General features: G+C 35.1%; 1 protein-coding gene and 1 long non-coding RNA gene across 2 annotated transcripts in view; one reads left to right on the top strand and one right to left on the bottom strand.

Moving 5' to 3' along the window:
• TMEM67 (transmembrane protein 67) overlaps positions 1–21,007 on the bottom strand; it is a 90,688-nt gene that overhangs the window by 39,255 nt on the left and 30,426 nt on the right. The window contains exons 8-13 of the mRNA XM_074200170.1: positions 19,844–19,995; positions 19,633–19,741; positions 18,800–18,886; positions 17,924–17,989; positions 10,117–10,273; positions 2,492–2,615 (exon numbers count right to left, since the gene is read on the bottom strand). Of these exons, the coding sequence (XP_074056271.1) occupies positions 2,492–2,615; positions 10,117–10,273; positions 17,924–17,989; positions 18,800–18,886; positions 19,633–19,741; positions 19,844–19,995 (695 nt within the window). The remainder of the gene's footprint in view (positions 1–2,491; positions 2,616–10,116; positions 10,274–17,923; positions 17,990–18,799; positions 18,887–19,632; positions 19,742–19,843; positions 19,996–21,007) is intronic.
• LOC141497517 (uncharacterized) lies at positions 2,918–8,923 on the top strand. The gene is made up of 3 exons (XR_012471343.1): positions 2,918–2,956; positions 4,056–4,130; positions 8,837–8,923. It is a non-coding gene; the product is annotated as an uncharacterized LOC141497517 (long non-coding RNA).

Below are 21,007 nucleotides of genomic sequence, written 5' to 3'. Positions count from 1 at the left end.
CAACAATAGCTTAATTTATATAATGCTCTCACATTTACAAAGTGCTCTCATATGCCTATCTCATTTGATGCACTTTCCCAATGCATTGGTTTTTTTTGAATTAAGTTTCAGTCTTTTGCTTTATTTTAAGCATGTAATCAACTAAGACTTTGAATTCTTTTTATATAAGTAATATTCTCCATCCCATACCTATAAAACTTATTTTCTGAACCTAAATCTTGATCTTATCTTTATTCCAATTAAATTTCATTTTGCTAGCTTCAATTTAATATTATAGTTTAGCATGATGGCTTTTAATTGTGATCCTTTAATTTGATCTATTTTGTTCCTCCCTCCTAAATTTCAAATTCGTAATTCCTATGTCTTTACCCAAGTCCCTGATAAATAATTACTTTTTCACTAGAAATCTTTGTTTCCACTGATCAATTAAACAACATACTTTAGGTATAGTTTTTCTAACTATCTAAAACAATCTATTATCATCTGGCCTATATTTCATTATAGTGGAGCACTATGTCAAAACTAAAGCTAAACCAAGAGACACAAGTTGACTTTCCCTTGATGTGCCAATTTAACAATTTGGTCAAAAATAGGATATGAGGCTAGATATGAAGGACTTTTATTTGATCCTAGAGACTCTTTTGTAGTAAGGAGTTTCCTTCTTACCTCCTTCCCTAGCCTAGACTTCATTTTTCCTTTTCTATCTATCTACATTTTTTAGTCTGAAGACTACTTTTCTCACTAGAGAAGATGGAATTTAATGTTAAGTAGTTCTACTTTCTTTGTCATTAGTTGACATTATGCTAGCATCCCCAAACAGCTGAGGGAAGAGTTGTTCTATTTGTTCCATAGATTTTTTTGAAAAGGCCTTTTTATTACTTTTAGTTTGGGGGGGAGGTGTTTTGTTATTATTGTTTGCAAACTTCTCATTCTGGACTTTTACCTTCTTGATAGGGTTGAGTTGTTCTATAATTATTCAAGGGTCCCTCCTTCCATCTTTTTTATGTCATTTTAAAATGAGTTCATCATACAGTCACTCTTTTTTTGCAGATCTCTCCCTTTTTTTTCCTTTTTAAGAATTATTTGTGATTGTATAGTTGGAATTACATCTCACATCCTTGATACTCATAATTTTTAAGAGTTTTTCCAGGATTATTACTATTCTTTCTCTTAATTATTTACCAACCAGCTGTTCAAGAGTCTAGATAGGGGGGTGGCTAGGTGGTGCAGTGGATAGAGCACCGGCCCTGGAGTCAGGAGTCCCCGGGTTCAAATCCGGTCTCAGATACTTAATAATTACCTAGCTGTGTGGCCTTGGGCAAGCCACTTAACCCCATTGCCTTGCCAAAAACCTTAAAAAAAAAGTGTAGGATGGGAGCTAATTATCCCCAATATTCCCTTTTCACTAGCATAAAACCTCAAGATGACAGTCACTTTTTCCAAAAGTTCCTATCACTTTCATATTATTTTTTTGTTGTTCATAGTAAATGAAAAATAACAATTTCTTTTTTTTAAGGTATTTGCAAGGCAAATGGGGTTAAGTGGCTTGCCCAAGGTCACACAGCTAGGTAATTATTAAGTGTCTGAGACCGGATTTGAACCCGGGTACTCCTGACTCCAGGGCCGGTGCTCTATCCACTGCGCCATCTAGCCACCCCCCCCCCTTTATTCTTTAATATTACCCGATGAAGGACAAAACAGGCAGTAAAGAAAGCCTTTATTTATTGGCTTTTATCGTTTGTCATAATCAATTTTTAAAGAATTGGATTTTTAGCAATTAGTCTTTCCAGTTTAATTATATGTCTTTGCAAAGCACTGTTCATAGTCTCCCTCTTTTGGGGGCAATCAGTATATTCCTACAATAATATAGTTCATTAAGTTATATAATTAACACTTCTTGGGCACTTCTTACATTCAGTGTACTCCAAAAGGTGCTATGGATACAGGGTTAAGGACTTGAATTGTGATTTCTCAGGTAAAGAACCCTCCCCTACCAATACAGGTAGTACCTTCTCTGAAACAGATAATCTGCATAGAGCAGTGAGAGAGGTTAAGTGACTTGTCAAAATGTGTCAGAGATAAGACTAACTGGCTCTGATAACTACTCTTTATGTCTCCCTTCCATAGGAATTACAAATAAGCCATAGTTTTAGCACTGTTAGATCAACAGTTGAGGTCTGTGGACCCTACATTTATTCATTCCTTATGTATAATGCTTCCCTCATTCTACCAGACCTATTTCTTTTGAATAAATTATTCTGTTCATGGTCTTGTCCCTATAATTAATCCCATTCTACCAAGTCTGACTGGTACCTAGTAGTAGATCATCAAAACTACTTGTATTACTCTTGCTCTGTACTGAGCTAGATGCATAACTGAGGCATAAACCTTAACATCATTTTCAATGATTTTCCCCCAAAATCGCTGAGCACTGCTTCCTGTGCTACATTCACACAACTAAGACCAACTACAGTATTAGACATGTATTCACCTCATTGTTAATTTGGTGGCAATTCGAATTACTCTTGGCTGATTCCCTAAGTCACCCTCTCGTCCACTTAAGGTATCCACCAAGAACAGGCGGCGAGTCAGGAACCACTTGGCAGAGTTGCTGTCTTTGTTGTTCAAAAACAATAGGAAAAAAGAACAAAGATGATACTTTAGTTTTATAGTCTAATGATGAACTAAGTGCATGCTCACTGGTCTCCCAGCTAAGGAGATGCTGGCCTCACTCCAGAATGACTCCACAACATCCCTAGAGAAGCCACCCCTATGATGCCTCTTTCCATTGTTTGGAGAGGAGGGGAGGGGAGGGTGGGGGGAGGCGAGGGGACAAGCATTTATGACATGACTACTACACACCAATCACAGCACTAAGTAGTATCACAGGTATGATGAAAATAGGCCTGAATGTAGAGTCAGGGAGCCTGTATGTTCTAAGATTATCTTGTCTTGGGTGAGTCACTTTCCCTTGCCTCAGTTTCCTCCCTGTAAAATGAAGGGGTTCAGCTAGAAGGCTTCCCAAGCATAGTACAACATGGAGGGCTTGGAGGCTAGTTCTGTCACTGGCACATGCTAAAGTTAAGACAAGGCTGTCAAGGCTTCAGGGGGAGATTATCTAGACCTAGAAGTCTGTGGTGTCAGGCCACATACTGTCAGAGAAAGTCATATTTAAACATTATTTATGGTTGACTGTATTTTTTAAATTTTTGTTAACTATTTTCAAATTACATTTTAATCGAGTTCTAACCCAGGGCCTGTGTTTGATGCCCCTGCTGTAGACACCTCTTTAAGAATTTATATTGCACAGAAGGTGTCCATCTGAATTCTGCACTGAGTCTTCCCTATACCAAAGAAATTACGGGTCTAGCCCCGCCCCCCCCCCATGGATGTTATCCTTTGTTACTGAAGACCAAAATGACATCACTATGTTTGAGACAGCATGTCCAACTGTGGCTGATCAAACCAATAAGAGCTTAGATTGTTCTACCACAGGTCAGGCACAAATAGTCCATGTGAGTCCTTCAAGCTGCTTCAATCCTATCCTTCTCATAGAGTGCAGCATCCTCTCTGTTGAGGACACACCATGCTGGGTGGTCCTGTGCCAATGTCTCCCAAGCTGCACAGTAAATTCTAATTTCTTCTAAATTCTTCAATGAGACCTCCAGTGTGTCCTGGTGTCACTTCTTCTGACCCCTGTGTGAGCACTTGCCCTATATTGAGTTCCCCATAAAATTATCTTTCTGGCAAGCATATGTTTGGCATTCTAACAACGTGTCCAGTCCATCATAATTGTACTTTCTGTTGTAATGTTGGAATGCTGGACAGTTTTGCTTAAGAAAAGACCTCAATGTCTAGTATATCCTTGTGCCAGATATCTTCCTAAGACAGAATCTTCCTAAGACAGTTTAAATGGAAGCGATTGTTTCCTAACATGGCGTTGGTAGACTGCCCAGGTTTCATAGACCTACAGCAATGAGGTCAGTACAATGGCTCTGAAGACCTTCAGTTTGGTCATCAGTTTAATACCTCTTCCCTCCCATACTTTCTTTCAGAGCCTCCCAAATACTGGTAATGCAGGTGTCAACCTCATTATCAATATGTACTTCCCTGGAAAGGACACTGCCAAGGTAAATGAGCTTGTCTACAGGACTCAAAACTTCTCCATTTGTTGTAATCAATGGTTCCACATATGGATGGTGTGATGCTGGCTGATGCAGCACCTATGATTTCTTGGTGTTAACTGTTAGACCAAATTGAGCATAAGCATCTCAACTTCAAAGGCTGCACTGAGTGCACCACCATCTGCAAACAGAAGATCACGCACCAGCACTCCCTCCACTTTGGTCTTGGCTTGTAGCTTTTTCAAGTTGAAGAATTTGCCACCAGTGCAGTAGTTTGACCTTGAGGTCATGTTCATCATCAGTGGAGGCATTTGATAACATGGCTGAAAACATCATACTAAAATGTATATTGCATTCCTTGTTGCATTCCACTGGGGACCAGAAAAATCATGAGAGCACTGTCCACTATTCAGAACAAGCATGATGCATCATATTAACATCTAATACCGATGAACTTATCCAAGCAACCATATTTTGACATAATTTTCTATAAGCCCTCACAACTGAAGGTATCAAAGAACTTGGTCGAGCTACAAATGCAATACTAATCACTAAACTATTCTTGTCAAGGAATTTTGCTAAACTTGGGAAATGTGTATGAACAGAAAGGGCAGGCCTGATATCTTTACTCCACCAAACTACCCTTCAAAGATGTCTGGTTTGCGTTCCTGAAGTTTGGACTAATCTTGAACTTGTTCTTTATCCCCAAAACCTATAAAAGGGGAATTGTCCTTTTGTTCAGGGTCTTTGGCATTAATGGAGGCAAGTCACTGACCCATTTATGGACAGGTAGAATACCGCAACTAATAAATATTATCTTGCTCATAGATCTACCTCAAATGCAATAACTGAATAAGAGGAAAGATTAAAACAAGAAAAAATATGTGACTTAAAATTACATCTTGATCTATTTAGACAGGAATAATGACAATAATTATAATAATTCATAAGGAAAATAAACCAATGTAAGTCAATTACCATAACAAAGAGTCCAAAACAACTAAAAAGGGTAAAGATGGCAGAATCAGTGAGCCTTGAAGTAACCAGCAGACACAGAGGGAGGTTTATACTAGAAGTGACAAAATTTGAGGGTGTTATGAATTGAGTCTCAAGATAGCTAAAAGACATAAAAATGCTAAAGTTAGAGGAAAATCTGATTTTATCACAAAAAAGAATATCACATTAGTTCATATAACTGCTTTTTATCCATATAAAATTTTAATAAAAATAATTTACATGAACATCATTATCATGATAGGGTATTAAAAGGAAATAGGCATTTGCAAGTCCACAGTTTACAGATTTTGTGCTGAAAGGGGCCTCAGTGGTTATTTGGTCCAACTCCTGGAGATGATGAAATTGAAGTCCAGGTAGGTTAAGGCAACAAAGATAGTAAGCATCAGAGCTGGAATTTGAATTCAGATTCTTTTACTATTACATAATTGATTTTTAAATGCAGAGACTTTTAAATGCAGAGACTACAAGATTCCATGGTGTTAATTGCTTGTTAACTATAAAAATGATTGATTTGAATTGACTAATTTGATCCAGTAGAACAAAGCACTACCATAAAGGCTCTTTTCCAATAAAGAATGTCCAACGGCTGGGTGACTGTTGGGTGTATGGGGCTGGATATGGGCTCAGGTGCTCATGGCTCCAGGGCTGCTGCTCTGTCTATTATGCCACCTGGCCATACCTACAATTATTACTATTATTTTTTTTAATTTTAATTTTTTTCCTCTCCCCTTTACTTTATTGCTCAGGTGAGTCTATATTTTGGGGGGAGGGGTATTTTGTTTACTCTTAAACAAGAATATTTTATTAATGTATAAAAAAGCATTATTTGTACAAAATTAGAATAAATATTAAATTAAAAAAAAGAACGTCCAAATTATATAGAATTCCTTGAATTGTACGAAAGTTAACAGTTTTTGAGAACATGCTAATTCTCCTAATAGCAACAAGCCCCTAAACCCTTTAAAAACACCTGGATGAGATTTATGATCATTCAAAATAGTTTGTCCTAACTTTCCACACAGGAAAAAAATAAGTGGATGAAGAGTACCTATTATCCAGACTATAATGTGCAATTGGATGGACAAATGAAAGTATCCATTCATCTAATACACACATAAACACACACACACACACACACACACACACACACACACATTGATTTCATTCTATCACTTACTTTTAATCTTTTAATCTTTTCCTCTCTCCTGACTCATTTCCCACAGCTTATAAATATGACGTCTTCCCCATTCTCAAAGAACCCTCATTTGACCCCTTCCATCCCTGCTAACTATTGTCCTCTATCTCCTTAATTCCTTTGGAACTTATCTTCTTGAAAAAGTCATCCTGTCTCCATTTCCTCTCCTCACACTCCTACCCTCACCTTTCCAATGAAGTTGAACTCTCCAAACTACCAAAGATTTCTTAATTGTTAAATCTTTTTCTCAATACTCATTCTCCTCAACCTCCCCGTGGCCTTTGACACTGTTGCTCATCCCTTCTTCCTTGAGACTCTTGTCTCTGGATGACTTCCCTTGAGGACCTCCATCAGCAGTGTTAAGCTGATGATTCTCAAATCTACCTTTCCTGAACCCATCTCTCTGCTGACTTCCAATCTGGCATCTCTGTCTTTCAGACATCTGGGACTGGATGTCCAGTTAAACATCTTAAACTCAACATGTTCAAAACAAAACTCATCTTTCCTCCTAAATCTTCCCCCATCCCCTATATCTTCCCTGTAACTGTAGAGCAACACCACCCTCTCAGTCCATCAGGCTGCCGACTTGCTCCATATGTCACTATCACATGCCTACCCTCACCCCTTTCTCAGATTGTTGCCAAGGCCTGGCAAGTTCACCTATGCACCATCTCTCAATACACTCCCTTCTCTCCTTGGACACTGCCCCTACTCTGGGGCAGGCCCAATCTACCTCATCCCTGGACTACTGCAACAGCCTGCTGGTGGCTTAGTCTGCCTCAATCCTCTCTTCCATGCTAATCCATTTTTCATTCACCTATCAAAGTGACTGAGCATAGGCACCACCATAACAGCCCCCTACTCAATAAACTTCAGTGACTCCCTATTGCCTCCAGGAAAAATATAAAATGTTGTTGAGTATTCAAAGTCCTTCATCACCAAGTACTCTTCTACCTTTCCAGACTTTTTACTGGATTACCGGATTTTTACTTTTTATCTTATTCCCTGCCATGTACTTACTCTCATACAATGACACTGGTCTGCCTGCTGTTCCTCAAACAAGACATTCCATCTCTCAGCTCTGGGCAGTTTCCCTGTGAGAGACCCTTGGATCCAGAATGTTCTTCCTCCTGGCTTCAAGTCCCAACTAAAATTCTACCTTCTGCAGGAAATTTTTCCCAGTTTTCTTAATTGTAGTCACTTCCCTCTCTTAATCATTTCCTATTTATTCTGTACCAAATGTGTTTTTTACATAATTGTTTATTATATCTTCTTTGTAATTGTGAGCCTCTTGATTGTCTTTTATCTTTTGCCTCTTTTTGTATCCCCAGCGCTTAGCATAGTATCTAACATATAGCAGGAGTTTAATAAATGTTTATTGACTATTTACTGACACACATGCACATTATCTAAGAAAGATACTACAAATTGTCAGTGAAGTGGACCCAGAATTGAACAGAGGAGTGGTCAGGATAGGCATTGGAAAACTACTAAATTCTTTGAATTATCCCATGTTTGTCCCTTTTTGGTGGTTTTTAAATACTTATATTCTTCCAGTGTTACTATATGTCTGTAAGTCACAGAACCTATCAATCTCTAAAGAAATAGAATGAAATCCCATCCAAAAAGCAATGCAGAAACTCACAGTGGAACTAAGAAGACTACAACACATTACAAACAAGGAAATTATGAACAAGGAAATAAATTAAAAGCAAAATTATTTTTATTTACTTAACAGAATATTCTGTCTCTCTGAATGAAGAAAGAATTTAGGATGACAGGTTTCATAAATCTCTAAGTTTGTTTAGTTCTTGATCTCAAACCAAAATTTTCCTATGTAGTTTTCATCACCTTCTGCATCTACAAATACACTAAAATTACCAAGTATCCCAAAAACACACTGTCTTAGTTCTTAACCTGGGGTCTGAGAACATTCTAAAAATATATATTACCTAGCTGTGTGACCTTGGCAAAAACCAATACACACACACACACACACACACACACACATATAAATATAAATGTATATATTCCACTAACTGTATCAACATAATGTTTCCTGTAATATCCTAGGTTTGTTTGTTTCTTTTTTAGTTTATGCATTTAAAGACATTTTAAGAAAGGGAACATGGGAGACAAAGACACAGGAAAAGTCAAGAACAGCTCAAGAGAAAAAGTGCTAAAAAAAAAGGGGGGGGGAAGAAGGTGCTAAAAAAAGGGGCAGCTAGGTGGTGACACTTTATAATCACCTAGCTGTGTGAATTTGGGCAAGTCACTTAACCCCATTACCTTTCAAAAAATCAAAAGAGAGAAGGTGTTGTACTCTATGAGCAAGGCAGAATTGAAGCAACTCAAAGAAAACATGAGATGTGTAAGTTTAGAGCAACCACCCCAAGTGGCCCCCTGGGTAGAGTATTCTGAGCACTATTAGGCTGAACAGTCAATTGAACACACTGTAATTTGTCTCTAACCTAGTGATGTCATTTTGATTTTCTTCAAGAAAAAAGGACAAGAACCAACCAACCCACCAAGAAAGGGAGCACAGAATGATCTACCAGACTTCCAGAGGGATGCATGGAACAAAAAGGGTTTGAGGGAATTGTGAAGTCCTTTATTAAATCCTCTATGTAGTAAAAAATGCTGGTCCATAAGCTGTATCATGGCGCTATGCTCACCTTCACTTCAATGTTCTAAGACACGATGTCCAAATATCCCCTAACATAGTTCCTACTGACTTTTCAGAACCAATGACCCCTGTGAGGCCATTCTCTTTCTTCACCTTTCCAAAAGCCTTCTCACCATCCTTTGACTGAACTCAGACTTCTTTAACTTCTCATTCTCTAAGAGCAACAATGTCGGTTTGGATGGACTTCATTTCCTCTAGCACTGGGTCAATTTGTGAACACTGTTCAGCATTTGCATAAGAACAATGTAACATTCAAAACTTCTACAACTGTTCAAAATAATTTGGAAAAAACACCAAACAAAATTAATAAGCAAAAAAATATATATTTTGCTTCATACAAAGGAGTCTAAAGAGAAAATGGTGCTAAGAATACTGCTGGCAGTAGTTCCAATGTGATCCTGGTAATTAAATTGCCTTCATCATACCTAATTATTATTTCTACAACTTTAAGTTTTAATCAATTTGGAAAAATAATTCTCCCCAATTAATCTGAACTGGTGGAATTTTGCTATATCTAGAACTATTTAAAGGGAAAAAAAAACAATGTTTATCATTTTGAGAAAAAATTCCCACATGATTTCTACTCATTTTGATTTCAGCAAAGTATATCAAAAACAGAAATGGAGAATTTAACTTCACATAAAACATTACAATTGAAATTCAAAAAATTAAGTCATTAGTATATTGAGTTCTTATATTCATTTGTTTATCTAGGCAGCTAGGTGTCATAGTAATAGGAGTGTTGGACCTGGAATTAGGAAGACGAGTTCAAATCCAACCTTAGACACTTACTAGCTGTGACCCTTAACCTCTGTTTACCCTAATTTCCTCATCTGCAAAATGGGGATAATAAAGCAGCTACCTCCCAGGGTAGTTGTGAAGATAAAATGAGATAATATTTAATCTCATTCATTGGCTTCTTGAGGGCAGGCTGCCTCTTTGTAGTGCTTAACCCAGTGCCTAGTCCCTAAGCAGACAATGTTAATTAATTTATGTTTAGGGTTTTATAAAGCTGAAAGTACTCATAAATACTATTTTTATTATTACCTACTTGAGTTAATTTAAGACATATAAAGTAAGTATAAAGGTCTTACCTTTGTTCACAAAGATTTCATTGTACCGAAGATTTAGGTTTAATATTGGTACAGGCCAAAGATATCGTTCTTGCTTTTCATTAGTATACTCAAGAAACACATCATAAAACACTGGACTTGTAAAGTCTGTTAAGATCTTGGAGATGGGAATTTCACACTATTAAAAAAAAGCATCAAACTTTAAAAAATTTCCATTGGTAATCTTCAGAGATGTTATCAAGCAAATTTAGGGAAAATGTTCATTAAAATACTTTGAATAAGTATTTATGTGTAACTCCATGCTTTCTTCAAAAACATTTTAAATGAGAAAACAAGGTCAACCAAGAAGTAGAGAATAAGTATTAGACATGGTTGTCATGGTCAAAAATGTATAATTTGTTCATCATTAGAAATAGCAAAATTTTTTTTAATTTTAGGAAGGTTTTATTTGAATTTTACAATTTTTCCCCCAATCTTGCCTCCTTCTCCCCACCCCCAACAGAAGTCAGTTTGTTAGGCTTTACATCATTCCCATAGTATTCATTGATCTAAGTTGAATGTGATGAAAGAGAAATAATATCTTTAAAGAAGACACATATAGTATGAGATATAGCAGAATTACATAATAAGACAACTTTTTTTTGTTAAATTAAAGGTCTTTGGTCTTTGTTCAAATTTGACAATTCTTTCTCAGAATACAGATGGTATTCTCCATCGCAAATATTCCAAAATTGTGCCTAATTGTTGCTCTGTTGGTATGAGCAAGTCCATTAAGGTTGATCATCACTCCCACGTTGCTGTTAGGGTATACAATGTTGTTCTGGTTCTGCTCATATCGCTCAGCATTAGTTCATGAAAATCCTTCCAGGCTTCCCTGAATTCCCATCCCTCTTGGTTTCTAATAGAACAATAGTGTTCCATCACATACATATACCACAGTTTGTTAAGTCATTCCCCAATTGATGGACATTCCCTCAGTTTCCACTTCTTTGCCACTATAAACAGAGCTGCTATGAACACTTTTTGTACAGGTGATTTTTTTACCCTTTTCCATAATCTCTTCAAGGTATAGACCTAGTAGTAGTATTGCTGGATCAAAAGGTATGCACATTTTTGTTGCCTTCATAATTTCAAATTGCTCTGCAGAAAGGTTAGATGAGTTCAGTTCCATCAACAACGTAGTAGTGTCCTAGATTTCCCACATCCCTTCCAACATTGATTATTGTCCTTTTTGATCATATTGGCCAGTCTGAGAGGTGTGAGGTGGTACCTCAGAGATATTTTTAATTTGCATTTCTTATTAAAGAAATTAGTGATTTAGAGCAATTTTTCATATGACTATGAATTGCTTTGATTTTCTCATCTGTAAATTGCCTCTGTATATCCTTTGACCATTTGTCAACTGGGGAGTGGCTTGTCTTTTTTTAAAAATATTTGGCTCAGTTCTCTGTATATTTTAGAAATGAGTCCTTTGTCAGAAATACTAGTTGTAAAAATTGTTTCCCAAATTACTACATTTCTTTTGATCTTGGTTACAGTAGTTTTGTCTGTGCAAAAACTTTTAATTTAATGTAATTAAAATTCTCTAGTTTATTTTTAATGGTATTCTCCATCTCTTTCTTGGTCATAAATTGGTTCCCTTTCCATAGATCTGACAGGTAAACGATTCTTTGTTCTCCTAGTTTGCTTAAAATATGGTATTTTAGGTCTACATCTTGTATCCATTTGGATCTTATCTTAGTAAAGGGGGGTGAGGTGTTGGTCTAATCCAAGTTTCTTCCATACTAACTCCAATTTTCCCAACAGGTTTTATCGAAGAGAAGTTTTTATCGCAGTAGCTGGACTCTTTCAGGTTATCAAACAGCAGATTACTATAATCATTTCCTGCTATTGCACTGGTCCACCACTCTGTTTCTTAGCTAATACCAAACAGTTTTGATGACTGATGCTTTATAATATAATTTTAGATCAGGTGAGACTAAACCACCTTCTTGTGCACTTTTTTTTTCATTAAATCCCTGAAGATTCTCAACTTTTTATTTCTCTATATGAATTTGCTTAGCATTTTTTTCTAACACATTAAAGTAATTTTTTGGAACTTTGATTAAGCAGGGCACTAAAAAAGTAGTTTAATTTTGGTAGAATGTTCATTTTTATTATATTATCAACCTATTCATGAGCAGTTGATATTTGCCCAGTTATTTAAGTCTGATTTTATTTGTGTGAGAAGTGTTTTATAATTGTTTTCAAAAATTTTTTGAGTCTGCCTGGGCAGGTAGACTCCCAGGTATTTTACATTGTCTGAAGTTACTTTGAATGGGATTTCTCTTTCTAGCTCTGTGTGCTGTATCTTGCTGGTCATATATAGAAATGATGATTTATGAGAGTTTATTTTGTATCTTGCGACTTTGCTGAAGTTACTAATTATTTCTAGCAGTTTTTTAGATGATTTTTTTGGGATTCTCTAGGTATACCATCATGTCATCAGCAAAGGGTGAGAGTTTTGTCTCTTCTTTCTGTATTCTAATTCCTTTGATCTACTTTTCTTCTCTTATTGCTGAAGCTAGCATTTCTAATATGATACTGAATAGTAGTGGTGATAATGGGTATCCTTGTTTCACCCCTGATCTTATTGGGAATGCCTCTAGCCTATCCCCATTGCATATATTTGTTGATGGTTTCAGACAGATACTGCTTATTATTCTAAAGAACAATCCATTTATTCCTACACTCTCTAGTGTTTTCAGTAGGAATGGGTGCTGTATTTTGTCAAAAGCTTTTTCAGCATCTATTGATATAATCATGATTTCTGATAGGTTTGTTATTGATATAATTAATTATACCAACAGTTTTCCTAATATTGAACCAACCCTGCATTCCTGGGATAAATCCTACTTGGTCATAATGCATTACCTTAGTGAAAACTTGTAATCATTTTGCTAAGATTTTATTTAAGATTTTTGCATCTATATTCATCAGGGAGATAGGTCTATAATTTTCTTTCTCTGTTTTAATTCTTCCTGGTTTGGGTATCAGCACCATATTGGTGTCATAGAAAGAGGCAGAGTTCCATCTTCCCCTATTTTTCCAAAGAGTTTATATAGAATTGGAACCAATTATTCCTTAAATGTTTGGTAGAATTCACTTGTGAATCAATCTGGCCCTGGAGATTTTTTCATAGGGAGTTCAATAATGGCTTGTTGAATTTCTTTTTCTGAGATAAAGTTATTTAGGTATTTACTTTCCTCTTCATTTAACCTGGGCAGCTTATATTTTTAGAAATATTCATCCAATTTATTTAAATTATCAAATTTATTGGCATAGAGTTCTTCAAAATAATTCCAAATTATTACTTTAATTTCCTGCTCATTGGTGGTGAGTTCACCTTTTTCATTTATGAAACTAGCAATTTGGTTTTCTTCTTTCTTTTCTTTAATCAAATTGACCAGAGGTTTATCAATTTTATTGGTTTTTCATAAAACCAACTCTTAGTTTTATTTATTAATTCAATAGTATTTTGGCTTTCAATTTAAGTAATTTCTCCTTTCACTTTTAGAATTTCTAATTTCATATTTAATTGGGGCTTTTTAATTTGTTCTTTCTCTAATTTTTTTAGTTGCATATTTACTTCATTGATTTCCTCATTCTCTAATTTATTCATGTAAGCATTTAAAGATAAAACATATCCTCTGACAGCCTCCTTGAGTGTATCCCATAGGTTTTGGTATGTTGTTTCATTATCGTCATTATCTAGGATAAAATGATTCTACAATTTGTTGTTTGATCCATTCATTCTTTAAAATGAGGTTATTTAGTTTCCAATTAGTTTTGAGACTATATCTCCTGGTCCAATATTGCATATGATTTTTATTGCATTATGATCTGAGAAAGATGTATTCACTATTTCTGCCTTTCTGCGATTGTTAGGTTGTTATGCCCTAGTACATGGTCAGTTTTTGTCTAAGTGCCATGTACTGCAGAAAAGAACGTATATTTCCTTTCTATCCTCATTCAAATTCCTCCATAAGTCTATCATGTCTAGGTTTTCTAACAATCTATTTACCTCCTTAACTTCCTTCTTGTTTATTTTATAGTTAGATTTATCTAAATCTGAGAGCTGGAGGTTGAGGTCTCCCACTAGTGGAGTTTTGCTGTCTATGTCTTCCAGTAACTCCTTCAACTTCTCTGAGAATTTGGAGGCTATACCATTGGGTGCATACATGTTTAGTATTGAAATTACTTTATTGTCTATGGTACCTTTTAGAAGGATATAGTTACCTTCCTTATTTCTTTTAATGATATTTATTTTTGCAGCTGCTTTGACTGAGATAAGGATAGCTTCCCCCTGCTTTTTTCACTTCAGCTGAAGCAAATATATTTTGCTCCAACCTTTTATCTTTACTCTGTATCTCCCTGCTTCAGATGAGTTTCTTAAAAGCAGCATATTGCAGGATTCTGGTTTTTAATCCACTCTGCTATTCACTTACATTTTAAGGGAAAGTTCATCCCATTCACATTCAAAGTTATAATTACTAATAATTACTTATAATTACTCCTTATTGCCTCCCATGCTATCTTCCCTCTGTTTGTATTTTCCTTTTTTTCCCCTTTATCCATATTCCCCAGTATTTTGTTTCTGAATACCACCACCTTCAGTGTGTTTGCCCACCTATATCTAACCCCCCCTCTCGTTTTCCCCTTTCCCTTTGCCCCTTCTTCCTTCCACCCCCCCTTTCCTCCTTTTAACACTTTAGAGGTAAGATAAGTTTCTTAACTGAGTGTGTGTATGTTGACTTTAAGCCAATCTGATGTGAGTAAGATTCAGGCAGTTCTCACCTCCTCCCTTCTTCCCCCCCATTGCAATAAGTCCTCTGTAACTCTCAATGTAATGAGATTTACCCTATTCAATCTCCTCCTCCTCCTTCAATCTTTACTGTCCTCCTTTTTAAGGAGGTATTGTTTTTAAATCATTCTTTCTGAGTCACAGAAAAGTCATGAGTGTCCATCACTTCTGGCTGTTCTCTCTACTAGAATTACAATTATTGAGACTTATTAGAGTCTTTCTCCCAGGTAAGGATATATCCAGTTTCATCTTATTGGATAACAGTTTCTCAAATAAGTCATGCATATCCATCTCTTCTGGCTAATTAAATTCTCTCTTACAATTAATTACAATTCTTGAAAGTTGTTAAAGTCTTTCTTCTAGGTAGGGATATTGCCAGTTTCATCTTATTTGATAACAGTTTATTTTTCCCTTCTCCTCCCCCCCTTTTTCAAAAATTTTACCTTTTCATGTGTCTCTTGAATCTCCTGTTTGAAGTCCAAATTTTCCATTAAGCTCTGGTCTTTTCATCAGGAAAAGTTGAAAGTCTACTATTTCATTAAATGTCCATCTTTTGCCTTGGAAAAGAAGGCTCAGTTTTGCCAGATAATGGATTCTTAGCTGCATTCCAAGCTCCCTTGCTTTTTGGAATATAGCATTCCATGCCCTCTGATCCCTTAATGTTGATGCTGCCAGGTCCGGTGTAATCCTTACTGTGGCTCCTTGGTATTTAAATTGTTTCTTTCTGGCTGCTTGCAGTATTTTCTCTTTTATCTGATAGTTCTGGAATTTGGCTACAATATTCCTTGGTGTTCTCATTTTGGGATCCCTTTCTGGAGGGGATCGATGTATTTTTTTCAATAACTATTTTGCCCTTTGGTTCCATGATATCTGGGCAGTTTTCTATCACTAAATCCTGTAATATTGAGTCCAGGCTTTTTTCCTCTTCAATGTTTTCAGGAACACTAATAATTTTTAGGTTATCTTTCCCTGATTTATTCCTGAGGTCAGTGGTTTTGCTGATGAAGTAGTTAATGTTTTCTTCAATTTTTTCAATTTTTTGGTTTTGTTTAACAAATTCTTGTTGTCTCATGAAGTCACTGGTTTCCATAGACTCCATTCTTTTTGTTAGGGAAGAATTTTCTTCATTTACCTTTTGCAACTCCTTTTCCAATTGGTCAATTCTATTTTTGTAAGAGTTTTCCCTTTGATTATTTGAAGTTCTGAGAGAATTATTTTCTTTTTTGCATTTGTCCAATTGTATTTTCCAAGGATTTATTTTCTTGTTGCAAAGGTTAATCTTCTCTTGGGTTTCTTTTTCCAGATTTTCCAACTGATTTTTTTAGGTTTTTTCAAGGCAAATGGGGTTAAGTGGCTTGCCTGAGACCACACAGCTAGGTAATTATTAAGTGTCTGAGGCTGGATTTGAACTCAGGTACTCCTGACTCCAGGGCCAGTGCTCTATCCACTGCGCCACCTAGCCGCCCCTCCAACTGACTTTTAAACTTCTTCCTGATTTCTTCAAGGAAATATTTCTGTGCTGGAGACCAAATCATATTCTCCTCAGGGGTTCCACATCTCTCTGAATTAGGGTCTTTTCCTTTTAGGAATTTTTCTATGATCCTCCCTTTCCGCTGACCTTTCTTCATTATCCTAAGACCTTATGTTCGAGAGGGGCTGGTTCACAGAGATTTGGTATTGAGATCCCTTGAGGCTTTAACTCACTGAGTGTAATATCTACATCTGGCCAGTAGGGGGTGCTAGAGGCTGGAACCTACCCTCCATCCCTTCTTGTAAGTCCCAGAAGTCAGTCCCATGGCCATGCCTCCACTCTCTGGTTGTTTCTCAGAGAGAAGTGGTTCCCACAGCAAAAGCCCTGGGGCTGATCTTAGAATAGGATTTCCATTAAGAGATTTGTTTCCTATTGTTTATGAGGGAAGATCAGGAGACCTTAGCACAGGGCCTGGCTTCTCTCCACCATGGCCAGAAGTTCCAGAAAGAGTAAACTTAAAGTTATTATCTTTCAGTCACCAAAGTCTTCAAAGCACTAAATTTTATCCTGATAATTTAAAACATGAACTCATCTTTTAAGACTAATGTGATTCACTGGCAAGATGAAGGTATTACATTATCTTTCCTGATGAGGGGATGTATAAAAATATTCAATTAGATTAAAAAAATACTTCTCAAATTTAAATTTCCATTTATGATATAGCCAAGAGTGATACAAAAGTTCTTCAAAGTATGGAAAACCAGTAGAAGATTTAAAATTGAATGTAATAATAAAAATTGAACAAAGGCATAGAATTTATCTAAAGTAAAAGTATTCAACTGCTATTATATGTTACTATTAATATCTAAGTGTGGGTTATAAAACTTATCACTGCAACATCAAAGGAATCTTACTGATTATCAGCCAAAAAAAATTGCTTTACTAAGCAGTTCCCTCTATCAGAGTTTCCAGAAAACTGTAAAGTGTAGAAATTTAAACTATTAAATACTGGAACTCAAAAAAGATGGATGCATGCACATACACATATATATGTATGTAAATGTATATATTTATATATATATACATAAACACACACGCCTATGTAAAGCAAAAAATATTTAATTTTCTCCCAAAACTTCAACATTAGACATAACTGTCTTTTTCTTTATATCTAGAAATATAGGTAAAAATAAGATGTTTATAAAAATATACTACTGTATTATAAGCAATACTTATTGCCAAGAAATTAGGAAAATCTTGCAAGTTAATCTGTAAATCAGAACGAAGTCATAAAATTATAAAATTTTTGGTACTCTTCTCATAACATTATAATTACGTGGATTTTCTGAGTCTAGATAGTTGACAGTGAATTAATCAAGAAATTTCATTTAATATCTAAATCAGACAATATTTTCTCAAAGATAAACATTTCCTTCCAGTATTACTGGTATGTTTTTAAAAGAATAAGATTTAAGAACAGAATAAAAGTAGAATTTAATATACTTTAAGCTTACATTTTGCTGATAAGTTGTTCCAAAGTTATAAGCAGCATTCAATCTGGTCACTGTGTCTGGACAAAGCTGCATCAAAACAGTCAAACAAGTAAAGAAAATGAGATGATTCAAAAGTAAAAGGGTTATTTTATCGACAGAAACATATATATATATATATATATATATATATATATATATATATATATATAGTAGCTTGAATAATATAGGTTTGAGTTCTCACACCAGTGGTGTCAAATTTGAATAGAAAAGGGGAGTCACCAAATCATACTTGAGCATCCCTACAGGTCCCATATTAACTCAGAAAGTCACAAAATTATTTCATTTATCTCTTATTTTACTTTTATTTATTTTGCTAAGTATTTCTCAATCATATCTTAATCTGGTTTAGGTCATACTCCAGTGTTCTGTGGGTCACATGCTGCTCTGTTCTGTGTTATTAGGAAAACATTCTAATAGAGATTTAAGTCATTCTCTATTAGTATGATTTTTTAAAGTTAAGTACTGGATAGTTAAATAAAATAAGAACCTAATAATAACAACTTAAAATTATACAGAGCTTCACAATTTCCAAAATACTTTCCCCTCCCCTGCAAACACTGTGTCAAGAAGGCATTGTGGATATTAGATTCAATTTACAGATGTGGCAGAGTAAAAGAGGGTGGTCTTGAAATAGGTTACCTGGAGACAGATCCCAGCTCCAGGATATTGTAGCTGTGTTGACTTCCAAGCATGAGTTGCAGTCTCTCAGTTTAAAGTACAATATACATTTAAACTTAAAAGGATACTTCATTTAAAAGTGTTTTAAGTCTTTTTCCCTTTCATTCTTTGTATAATTTTTTAAATGTATAGAAATAATTTAACTTGAATTATGTTCACCTGTAAAAGACCTCCTTCCAAAGTCTGCCACTGGATAAAATTTCCTCTCACATCATAGGAAGAGGCGACAAACTTCATTTTCATATTCTAATGAGACAAAAGGCAAAAACCAAATTAAAATGTAACATTCTTACATCAAGATAATTTTTAGAAAAATAACACTCCCTTCTAAATTGATAAATATTAAGTATTTTGAAACAGACCAAACTAGTCAAGCACACTAAAGAAAAATGTCTAAGTTTTGATACCCAAGCTCTTAAAATGGATTCAAGTTTAAAGTAAACAGCATTTCTGCTTTTGGCATGTTGTTTGCATATATAGAAGAACCCTTAAAAAAAAGGATGAATTGGAAAGAAAATATCAAATTTCCTTCTCTTCCTTGAATTCAAGGTCCTAGGCACCTGGAGCATGCATACAAAGACCCAAATGCAATCTCCGTAATGCTGGGGAGATGTGATGGAAGAAATTTCCTATGACTACATGTCCCTAAGTGCTAAGAACTGTCATATCAAATGTACAGAAGGCCAACAACAACTGCATTTGTGGTTGCCAAAAGTAGCTGACATTAGGGAGTAAAGTCAAGATTCATTTTTTTAAAACAAATTTAAAATGACTTTGTGACAAGTTCAAGAATTATATCTTAAACTTAGATGTTATATATTTCTTAAAAGTGTTAGAGTGTCATGAGGATCTGAATTCAAATATGGCCTCAGACATTTAATACTTACTTACTTAGTTGGGTGACCTTGAGCAAGTCACTTAATCCCACTGCCTTAACCCTCACCCCTCTGCCCCCTCCCAAAAGTTCTGGATCTTAAGAAATTAATATTTACCTGGTTTTGACCTTTAAAGTTGAAATTTGTAGAAAGCTGGGTATCTTTGAGTATTTGAGGTGCTAATCCTGGCTGTTCCCCATAGAATAACCATGGAAGAGTCTGTCTCCTGAAAATAATTTTTGTTTAAATAGAAATCCAATATTTCTGTTATTAACATTTGTATACATAGATGCATGTACAAAAAAAATATCAATAATAATGTTCATACCAGAAAGGTATAGAATGGACGGAGCCTTGTTCAGCTTTTTTCACAAAGATAGACTGAAACAGATGACAAGCATCACTGGTAGAACTCCAAGAATTCATGTTCATCACACACATATTTCCAAGGGCTTGGCAGGATGTCAGATTACAATATAGCTTTAAAGGAAATGGAAATAAAATTTAGTCTATTAATAAACTAAGAAAAAGTTAATATAGAATATTAAATTTAGCTTTGACTTTGATTGTTTTAATCCATGAGTCTCCAATTTTGGGGTATCAGGAACACTTTCACTCTTAAAAGTTGTTGAAAGTTTTTGTTTATGTGAATTAAATCTATCAATATCTACCCTACTATAAATTTAAAATGATAAACTATTTATTTATTCATTTAAAATAGGCAATAATAAACTTGTTAGATACATTAAAAATATAAACTATTTTCTAAACTAAAATTGAGAAGAGTGGCATTGCTTTACATATTTTTAATAATTTATTGTCTGGCTTAATAGAAGACAGTTGTATTCTCATATCTCTTCTGCAGTCACTCTGTTATGATATATTGGAAATATATATATATATGTACATATATGTATTAAAATACTCTTTCCTTTTCTAACTATATATATATGTACATATATATATATATATATAGTTAGAAAAGGAAAGAGTATTTTAATAATCAAATGACTTCTTTTTATTATTATGAAATTAGTTTTGACCTTGTGGGCATCCTGAAAGGACCTTGTGAAACTAGAGTCCTCTTACCATGCTTTGAGAATCTCTTCTCATCATTCCATTTACTTCTCTCTCATTGCGGAAATTTCTATGTTTGCTAGTTCAGGAAATGTGAACCTCTCCTTAGTCACATACCTCGATTACTATCTGAGTTTTTCAGCATATTCCTAGGCCCACAGATTTAAAGCTGGAACCTTGGCCTTTAGTCTAACTCCTTTATTTTACAAATAAGGAAACAAGTTTACAAGAGACAGAACTAAGATTTGAATTTAGTACTTGGCACAAATGTACGTTTTTTTGGCTTTTGTACCATACTGTCTACTTGGATATAGTAAAATAGTAAATTTCTATACAACAACAAAAAGAAATTAAGAGAAAAATAACAGATTGGGAAAAATATTTGTGGTATGTCAGATAAAAATCTGGCAAGTAA

The sequence above is a fragment of the Macrotis lagotis genome, chromosome X (assembly GCF_037893015.1).
Source record: "Macrotis lagotis isolate mMagLag1 chromosome X, bilby.v1.9.chrom.fasta, whole genome shotgun sequence".
Taxonomy (NCBI): Eukaryota; Metazoa; Chordata; class Mammalia; order Peramelemorphia; family Peramelidae; genus Macrotis; species Macrotis lagotis.
This window is presented reverse-complemented; position numbering and strand designations above follow the sequence as displayed.